The 10,872-nt window shown below is 35.8% G+C and overlaps 1 protein-coding gene across 7 annotated transcripts in view; it reads left to right on the forward strand.

Annotated features, from left to right (window-relative positions):
- NBEA (neurobeachin) overlaps positions 1-10,872 on the forward strand; it is a 608,086-nt gene that overhangs the window by 74,739 nt on the left and 522,475 nt on the right. For all 7 annotated transcript variants that reach the window (XM_082365247.1, XM_082365248.1, XM_082365251.1 and 4 more), the window contains exon 8: positions 988-1,134. In XM_082365247.1, coding sequence (XP_082221373.1) covers positions 988-1,134 — 147 coding nt within the window. The remainder of the gene's footprint in view (positions 1-987; positions 1,135-10,872) is intronic.

Below are 10,872 nucleotides of genomic sequence, written 5' to 3' on the forward strand. Positions count from 1 at the left end.
AAAGGGAACAGTCTTTTTTATTGCAGAGTGATTTTGTTCACTCCATAGTCATATTTAAAAAAAGAAAGGAAGAAAAGACTGATTTTTCAATTATTTGCAATAATATTCCAAGAAATGGAGAGGCCTGGACAATAACACATATACACACATACATTATGCAGTCAGTTCTTAATTTCCTATACTTTTAATTAAAGATTGGGTATTGTATGAGGAGTGTCTTTCTTTCTACCTCATTCATAATTTTTTGGTTATTTTATTGAGGCACCAAAGGGATTCCATACATATATAATGTCTTGCTTATCATTATTCCGGTGTAGAATAATGTGTGAGGATGGGAGGATGGAACTGAACAGTGACTGCTTTCACTGGTCTGGATAGGTGGGGCCACGTATTAGGTGAGATTTAAGAAGTAGAGGTGGGAAGGGTCTTGTTAAGTGTGGTTTCGTAGGTGCTGAACTCCCCAGATGGAGAGCACTGTACCATCTGCTTTAGTCAGCAGATTTTAGTGATTATTGTTTATCTGACTCTGCATAATTCCTACTCATGTAAGAGAAGGAAGTGATTTTTCTTTGTGTCCTTAACTTAGTGTAGAGAAACAGAGAAATATATCCATAATGGAGAAATTAGGTAGAATTTTAAAAATTCAGTCCAACGTGTTTATGGTTAAATTTGGAATAGTCATTATGTTGATTCAGATTTTGCTTTTAACTATAGAATTTGGAAAGTTGGTCAGGTGATTATTGAGTAGGTGGTTATTGTTTGTTTGCTTGCCCATAAATATGAAACATTTGACTGATTAACTTTCCCTAAAAAATCTTTAGTTGTTTTTTATTATTTAAATACTCCATGGAGTCTTAATTGTTGCTTTCTTCTGGTATTATTGTTATTTATGCTTTATGGTATTCCTGACAATGAAGGCAGGTATCCTTAAATATTTTGTCATTACAAAATAAAACATTTTATTTTTTTATGACTTTTTAAAAATAGAGCTATGACAAGTGCTTTCTCGGATCTTCAGAAACTGCTGATGCAAATAGGGTATTCTGTGGTCAACTTGGTGCCGTGTATGTGTTCAGTGAAGCCCTCAACCCTGCACAGATATTTGCAATTCATCAGTTAGGACCTGGATATAAGGTAGTAAAACCATCTTATTATAAATTCTATGGAAAGTTTTAGGTGTGAAATGTGATACAATATAATATATAGTGATAGACTTTCTTCAATGTGGTTTAAAAGTCATCTCTGTATTTTGGAACTGAGTTATTATTATATGTTTCATTTTGTTTCAAAGGTGCTTTTTCACTTTTTAAGTATTTTCCCTTCATGAACTTTTTTTATTCTTTAGAACGTTTTCTAATGTTGAAGCTGTGGCTTTTCTTGACATAATTCTGAAATAATATATTTTATAAAACCATATTGCTTAATGTGGTATTTGAAATCTCAAATTTTGAAATATATAAATTATATTACGAACAATTGAAATGTTAGAAATAACTCAAAAAGAATAGTTAATTATTTAGAAGGAAAATGATGTAAAATATTACATGTAGCTGAAATTATTGTTTTAGCTTCTATTCTTGTTTGTCCTTTGCAGTAGGCAAGGAAGTGGGTACAGTAGTGCATATCCTAATTTTGCAAAACTAATTATTTAATGTGATTTATCATATTCTTCCTGTTTTTTGACTTTAAAAACAAAGATTTATTTAAGCAAGATATTACATTCACATATATGAATTAGTTCTTAATGGGCAGTACACCTGGCTGGGGAAATATGTGAGTTTTGTTTAAGTCACATTAGGAATTGTGATATCCCAAGCTGTTTGGAGCTGAGAGAGAATTCTGCAGTGTAAGTCAAAGTATTTGTAATTCTGAAGAAGCACGTGTCTTTCATGTAAGAGTTTTTTTTTTTTTAAACTTACTGTTTAAATAATCAATGTGAGGATTGTGTTATAGAAAAGGAGTACTAAACATTAAAAATATTTCTTCTTTGCCTTTGTATTTTTGCATTAATATTTCTGTTTAAATTTTTATGTTCTATATTGGACATATAAGTAACAGTTTGAATTTACCCTTATTAAAAGATATTTCTGTTCCCAATGATTTTAATAACCATGATAATATTGACTGACAATAGTGCTGTCATTTTTATGTCAAGGTGACAGTATTTGCTACCATCTTTTGTCCATATCATTTCATTTGTTTTACTATCCCTAGAAATGAATTTGTGCTTGTACAGCCACTTTTTCTTTCATAGGTCCTTTTATTAGGTTTGAGTCCTAGTTCGGCCATGTGTTGGCTTTGCATGGAAATGTTTCTGTAATTCAGATATTTGGGTTAATATGCAACTTGCCTTCCTTTCATACTTCTTTGCCTTGTTCCATATTAATATTTGAAGTTGCTTTCTTCAAGCACTAACAGAATGATGTTAAGTAGAGTGACAAACCAATGAAATATAAATAAAGGTAGAAAATCAAGAAAATACAGATGTGCAAATCATAAATCCAGTATGATTGCTATAAGTGAAATTTCAGAATTGGTGGGAGCTTCTTGGCAGCAAAAACGAAAAAGGGTTAAACATAAGCAGTTATATTATTCTCCATTCAGAAAGGAGCAAACGTTGTTCTGAACCACTTTGCAAACTTAGTAATTTGTCATATGGCTCTTTCTTATCACATTCTTTTATACCGACAGTGAAAATAAGTAGTAACTCTGTGTCACCTTGTTTGTACACAAGTACCCAAGTGATAAAGAATCTATTCCTTGAATCCTAACATAGACAATAGAGTACCTACATCAGAGTCAGAACTTTTAAAAGAAAATGCCTCTAAATTTTGGGCATTTCATGAAAATGTATTTCATTAAGATTTGAAAGTTCCCAGTCTGTAGGCATAGCCTGCTGGGCCCCTTATTGTTAATGGAGGTTGACTGTAAGTCCATGGGTGCATGTGTATTTTCTCAACTTGTAAATTTTAGAAGTACAATTACTATCAGGACAGGCATCTGCAAAAATTTTGACATTAAAAAGTTATTTCTGGAAATTCAGAAAATGAAGGAAAGGTGCAGAGGATGCAAATGAAGATCAGGTTGTGTTATGACTGGGAAAAAGGCTGAGGTGGTTCACACATTATAGTCTCAATTTTCTTGGTAAAGTAGGAGGCAAGGTCACTTCCTGTGAATGAAGGGATAGTGGGTTACAGTGGAATTTTTAAGGTATGTAGGACATATTAATTAGTTGAAATTTGGTTTAAACTACAAATGAAGCTTACATCATTAGTTGTTATATAATAACACAGTATTTATATTTTTTGCCTCAAAATCTCTGGAGAAAAGAGACAGCATAAAAAAGTTGTATTGGTCAGAGAGTATTGTCTATGATTCTGAGCTTAATGTAGATAGTGTGTCAACATCTGGGCTTTAAAATAAATAAAATAAATTAATTCTCCCCCAAATAATGTCTTCAGAATATCTATACTGTGAAGCCTGTCTCAAGTGATTTTGACCTGTGGATCATGAGAGTGCTAAATAATTTTCTTTATGTGGTTTTGAGCAGTGTAACTTGTCAGTGAATATTTTGTATTTGGTTATCTTTGGTAAACGGCAAATGAGGAAATATATCACTAATCAGTTAAATAACTCATTAGGTTTGGAAGAAATTTGTAAAATACAGACTTTCTCACTGTAACTTTCTGTAGTATAGTAAAATTTACTCTGAGTTAAGTTGATTTTGGAGCTCCATTTGGTTGGAGTTATTGAATGTTTACAAGATTATGAAGTCTTATATATAAGGTGGCCTTTTGACATAAACTTGCAAAACAGATTTTAACAAAGTTTAGATATTTCATAATCATTACTGGAGATTTCTTAATGATCAAATAACCTATGTGTCAAGCAATTAGTCTTCATTGCTAGATATTTCAGTATTTAGTTTTGTGTTCTGTCTTTCATTCAAGAAAATGATAGCATCATGGTTTTTTAACAGTTTATTATATTAGGATAAAAGCCTAACTGATAAGAGAAAATGTATAAAACAACCTCCAGAACTAAAAATCCACTTTGGAGATTTTCCAAAACTCGTATGGAAGGGAAAGCTCCTAAGAAACTGATATTCCCACAAATAACCATGTAAAAACTCTGGACATCATGCTGAAAAAATCCACCTGAGGGCCTTGGAGACTGAATAAAAAGCAGGGATGTTTTAGAGGGGAGTCAAAACATGGAACAAGTGGTCAGCATGGGCTGAGTTTCTCATTTTTCTATTTTGATGTACCAGCTTCCCAGCCAGAAAAATTAAGGTAACAAGGACTAGGGCAACCAGCACTACAGGGTGATTAATGGGCCCCCAGAAAAGAGGCAGTCGGAAAACAGTCTGAATTCTGTATTTAAAAAAAACACAGTTAAAATCTATGGCTGACCCATGAAACCTTGTATGATCATGATAAATGGATAGTAGATTGTAAATAAGACTTCAGGAACTGAATTGAGATCTGAGACACCACACATAGAAGACATGACAATCTGTAATTGTATTTAAACAAGAAAATGACCCCCCAAAACAAAAAACATCCGGATTTTTCAGAATATAGTCTCCACAGGATAATATTTAAAATGTCCAGCATATCATCACAAATTGCTCGTCCTATGAAGAGCCAAGAAAATGTGACTGATTCTCAAGGGAAGAGAAAATCGGCACATGCCACCTCCAAGATAACCTAGAATTGTTTAATTATCACATGAAGACTTTAAGGGACTTTTTATAACCAGCAGTGTAAAAAAATTTGCTTGTAATGAATTAGCAGGTGGGAATTATCAACCACAACATAAAAAAATCAAACGGAAAATTTGGAACTGAAAAATATATTTAAAGTAAAAAGAAATCCACTGTTTGCTTATTAGCAGAATGGACATGAATGAGAAATAAATGAACTTAGATATAGATTGATTGAAACATTAGAAGAGAGATAGAAAAGATTGGGGGGGAAGAACTGAAGAGATTTATGGGACAGTCTTGAAATCTAATATGCAAAGTGATGAAATAAAAATTCACATTTGAAGGCAAGACAAGAAAAATTTAAACATAAGGTTTTTCTCTGCCCTTTGGACTCCTTTCTCCCTTCTAGTGTGCATTGTGCATCTGCATTATACATTAACCAGACCTCCCCAATGCAGGAATACCTGCTCAACCATAAAGATCAGTTTTTCTCCTTCTATTGCCAGCCATATAACTCCTTAGAAGATAACAATCCTTTATCAATTCTGTAAGGAGTCATGATGACCCACTACTTGCCTTGTACATGCAGACATGTTTGGTGAACTTTATATACAATGCCAGTGTATTATTTCCCTTAAAGACAGCTATTGGTGCAGAACAGACTGGAGATACTAGGCCACACCTAATAGAAGTTCTTAGCCTAAATACTTAGGACCTTATTAATGATACTAGTTATATTACTTGTATTCTGCCTATTTTACAAGATTATTGTTCCTTGTATTACCAAATGTGTTACTGAGCCTCAGATAAAATTAATGATGATTAGGTGACTTGAAATGATTGACCAAATATATAGTCATATGAGATCAGTGATGGTAATAGTGTAACTCTAGATATGGGAAAAAACAACAAGAGGGAACCATTTCCTGGACCATAACAGACTAGTGAGACAGGAGGTCCACAGGCTTTTGGCTACTGTTAACAGAACCTAGTCCAGTAACAGAACATTGGGTGGCCTGTCAACAAAATCCTCGCCTGACATGGGACTGAGTATTCCTAGCGCCATGGGACAAATTGGTTAAGAAATGCCTCCCAAACTGAAAAGGAAGGGATTGGAAAATAATGTTGCCCACCATCCAGTTCTACAAGAATCAAGTCGTTAGCCACTGCAGTTGCTGACTTTTAATACACCCTGAAAGGAGTTCAGGGCAGAGACCAGGAGTGAGACACTCTGTACTCTGGGAAAACTGGCAGAACTGGCCTTCAGATAGTTTGATATTTTCAGGAGAAGGTTTTATGAACCCAAACTCATACATTTTCCCATACTTAGAAAAGCACTAAAATCATTAACTAAATGTCTGTTCCTCATGACTAGCATCAGCCTTCTACTGAGATGTGCGTTTAGTTGCATGTACCCTCTTCACCAAAATCTCATATATACTTGACCTTTCCCCCCTTTACCTTTTGGGAGCAGTTCTCAGAACTCACTAAGAGGCTGTCTCCTGGGTTATAATCCTCAAATTTGGCTTGAATAAAATTTTCCACTTCTTTCTCATATGATTATTGATTAATTTTTAATTGAAAAAAGAGTAAGAGAAGGGGCCAGAAAAAATATTTGAGGAAATAATAGTAGAAACTTTCCCAAATTTGTTGAAAAACTTATATTTATAGACGGAAGGAACTCAGTGAACTCCAAACAAAATAAATTCAAGGAGTACCACAGAAGGCATATTATAGTAAAACTGCAGAAAACCAAAGGAAAGAGAAAATCTTGAAACCAAGCAGAGAAAAACTAGACACAAATAAGGTAAAGAATGGTTTGAGTAACTGCACACTTCTCATTAGAAATCAGGGAAGCCATAGAGCTGGAGCAAAACCTGTCAACCCAGAATTTTTCATTCAGCAAATACATTCTTTAAGTATTATAAATGAAAATTAAGACAATTTGTTGCTACCAGAAGTACATTACAGACTGGAGAAGGAAAGTTGGATCATTAGGAATGAATGAAGACCATTAGGAATGATAACTGTATGGATAAAAATAAAATATCCTATCTGTTATTTTCTTTAAAATAAATAAAACTGATTAAAGAAAAAATTATTACACTGTCTTTTTGGTTTATAATGTATATAAATGTAATATATATGGCAACTCTAACGTAGGTTCTGGGGAGGGGATATAAATGGAGCTATATGGTTGCAGACTTTCCATATTTTATGAAGTGTCTGCAATATAATGATATTGACTGAAATTCAGTAGCCATGACAAAAAAATTAACAAATTTTAAATCATTTTCTTTTTTTGAAATGTAAGTCTTATTTAAATTCCCTACAGCCTATGCTGTAGACCTCTTTTTCAAATCAAAGGTAACATATATTCAATACATACTTAATAGAAAGGAAAAACAAAATAAATTAATGCAAGCCAATGGAGACTGAATATGAATAAGAATCATTCACTCTTTTCAGTCATTCTTTCTTTTAGTAAATATTACTATTAAATATTGTTTTTTGCCATTGTTATCCTAGGGTTCAGGGGCTAGGGATATGATAGTGAATAAAACAGACAAGAATTCTTGCTTTGACAGAGAACGACAAATACTGTATTTTTTTACTTAATATGTGGAATCTAAAAAACAAAACAAATCAACAAATATACCAAAATAGAAACATATTCACAGATACAGAGAACAAACTAGTGATTGCTGGAGGGAGGATGGGTGAAATAGATCAAGGGGATTAAGAGGTACACACTACCAGTTATAAAACAAGTCACATAGATGTAATGTACAGCCCAAGGAATATTATAAAAAATATTATAATAACTTTGTATAGTGTGTAATCTATAAAACTATTGAAGCAGTGACTGTGTTGTACATCTGAAACTAATATAAGTCAACTGTACTTCAATAAAAAAAATTCCTGCCTTTATTGGGGGGGAAGGAGGATGTACATTATCATGGGAGGAGACAGACAACAAAATAAAAAAGAAAAATATGTAATGTGCTAGATGGTGATAAGTACAATTTGAAAAATAAAGCAGATAAAAAACAGGGAAAGTGGTAGACTGCAGTTTAAAATAGAGTGATTAGAAGAGGTTTTACTAAAGACCTCAAGGAGATGAAGTTGATACCAGCCACGTGCATCTGGGGAAGAGCTTTCAGGGCAAATGGGAGGGCAAGTCTTAAGGGCATTAGTAGGATCTGACTTGGTACATTAAAAAACACTGTGACTGTGTTTCCTTTTGACTAGGATAGAGAGAGGCAGAGGGAGAGTAGTATGAGACAAATTCAGGTATCAATTAAAGACTTGCAGATGATTGTTCTGACTTTACTATTTACTCTTGAGTGAGACGGAAAGCCTTTGGAGAGTCTTGAGAGGATTGATCTGATATCAATATTAAAAGCATCAGTGGCAATAGGGAGACTAGTTAGAAGGCTATTGCAAATATTTAGGTGAAAGATGATGGTAGTTTAGACAAGGCTGATAGCAGTGGAAAGTAATGGGACTTGACTGGATTTTGATAAAGCATACCTAAACTAAAACTCTAAGAGGACAGCTTTTGGATGTATTTTGGAAGTAAAGTGAGTAGGATATTCTGTCACTATAAATATGGGGTAAAGGAGCAAGAGAGGATTCAAAGGTGACCCAGTGCTTGAATAACGGAATTGATGGATTTGTTATTTACTGAGATGGGAAAGACTTGGAAGGACTAAGTTTTGGGGAGGAAGATCAAGAGTTTGGCTTTTGACATGTTAAATTTGAAATGCCTGTTAGACATCTAAATGGAGAAATGAGATAAGTCTGGAGCTTAGGGGAGAAGTGTAGTTTGGAGATAGAAGTTTAAAGTTGACAGAATATAGACAGGATTTAAAGCCCCAAGACTGGATTTAGGTACCAATGAAGTGAGTTGAGAGACAAAAGATGACTGAGTAATGAGTCCTTGGGAAAGCCAGTGTTCGGAGGTTGCAGAGATGAGGAGGACCCATCAAAGGAAAATTAGGAGAGCAAGGGAGTAAGGGAAAAAGCAGGATAGTATGGTGTCCTGGAAGTGTTTAAAGGAAGAGGAAATGATTAATTTTCAAATGCTGCTGACAGGTTGAGTAAATTGAGGACTGAAAAATGGCTACTGAATTTAGCAGCATGGAGGTCATGGGTAATCTTGATTACCACACCTTAGGCAATTAGTTGAAGTGGGAGGAAAAAAACTTTAATGAAGACAGTAGTGTCCTTTCAGAATTCAAAGAGAAGCATTAAATGTTTTATAATTGAACGTATAGTTTAGTTTTGCTTGTTTCATTCTATAGTACAGGGGTCCCCAACCGCTGTGCCACAGACTGGAAGCGGTCTGTGGCCTGTTAGGAACCAGGCCACACAGCAGGAGGTGAGTGGTGGGTGAGCGAGCAAAGCTTCGTCTGTATTTACAGCCGCTCCCCATTGCTTGCATTACTGCCTGAGCTCAGTCTCCTGTCGGATCAGTGGTGGCATTAGATTCTCATAGGAGCACGAACTACTGTGAACTGTGCATGCGAGGGATCTAGGTTCGTGCTCCTTATGAGACTCTAATGCCTGATGATCTGAGGTGGAGCTGAGGCAGTGATGCTAGTGCTGGGGATTGGCTGCAAATACAGATTATCATTAGCAGAGAGGTTTGACTGCACAGAGACCATAATAAATCAATTGCTTGCAGACTCATATCAAAACCCTATCAGTGAGCGGCAAGTGACAATTAAGCTGCATCTGGTGGCAGGCTTTATAGTGGCAAGTGAGTCGATGTACTTCAATTATACAGCTGCATCTGGTGGTGGGCTTTAAGTCAGAATCCGACACTTAATTTAGTCCACGCGTGGCCTGCCCATTATTTTATTTACCACTTCTGTATGCGCCTCTTTCCTGCCCTGCACACTTGTCTCAGTCACAGTTTTGGTAAGCCCACAAGCTAACCCTAGCCAAAATGAGTAAAAATCAAACGTCGCTGGAGAGCTTATTTGAAAAGGGGGAAAGACCCAATGATGAGACAGCAGAAGACTCTAAGACTGCCAACAAAAAGAAAGCTACATTTAAAAGAAAAAACCAAGAGTCCTACTTAAATTATGGGTTCATTGCAACAGGTGATTCACGTTCTCCAAGCCTGCTTTGTATAATACCTGGTGACTGGCTATCCAACGAAGCCATGAAACCTTCAAAACTGCTTCGCCACATGGAGACCAAGCACCCTGCATTAAAAGACAAGACTTCGGAGTTTTTCAAAAGAAAAAAACGTGAACATGAAGAACAGAAGCAATTAATGAAGGCCACCACTTCATCAAATGTGTCTGCACTGAGAGCATCATTCTTAGTGGCTAAGCACATTTCTAAAGCTAAGAAGCCCTTTACTGTTGGTGAAGAGTTGATCCTGCCTGCTGCTAAGGACATTTGTCGTGAACTTTCAGGAGAGGCTGCAGTTCAAAAGGTGGCACGTGTTCCTCTTTCAGCTAGCACCATAACTAGATGAATTGACGAAATAGCAGAGGATATTGAGGCACAATTGTTAGAGAGGATTAATGAGTCACCGTGGTACGCAATCCAGGTTGACGAGTCTAGCGATGTTGACAACAAGGCAACAATGCTTGTTTTTGTGCGATATATTTTTCAGGAGGATGTGCTTGAGGATATGTTATGTGCACTTTTGTTGCCAACCAACACCACAGCTGCAGAACTATTCAGTCTTTGAATGATTACATATCAGGAAAACTGAATTGGTCATTTTGTGTTGGTATATGCACGGACAGAGTGGCTGCCGTGACTGGACGGCTTTCTGGTTTCACTACTCGGGTCGAAGAGGTCGCTTCTGAATGTGTGTCTACGCCCTGTGTCATCCATAGAGAAGTGCTGGCTAGACGAAAAATGTCGACTGAACTTAACAACGTTTTGCAGGATGTGATTAAAATTATCAACCACATCGAAGCACATGCCCTTAACTCACATCTGTTCGTGCAGCTCTGTGAGGAGATGGACGCAGAGCACACACGTCTTCTCTTATACACAGAAGTGAGATGGCTTTCTAAAGGTAGATCACTGGCCAGAGTTTTTGAGTTCCGAAAGCTGCTCCAGAGATTTGTTTTAGAAAAACAGTCACCACTGGCAGCACATTTCAGTGATACAGAATAGGTCGCAAAACTTGC

Source organism: Balaenoptera borealis (genome assembly GCF_965194805.1).
Source record: "Balaenoptera borealis genome assembly, chromosome: 18".
Taxonomy (NCBI): Eukaryota; Metazoa; Chordata; class Mammalia; order Artiodactyla; family Balaenopteridae; genus Balaenoptera; species Balaenoptera borealis.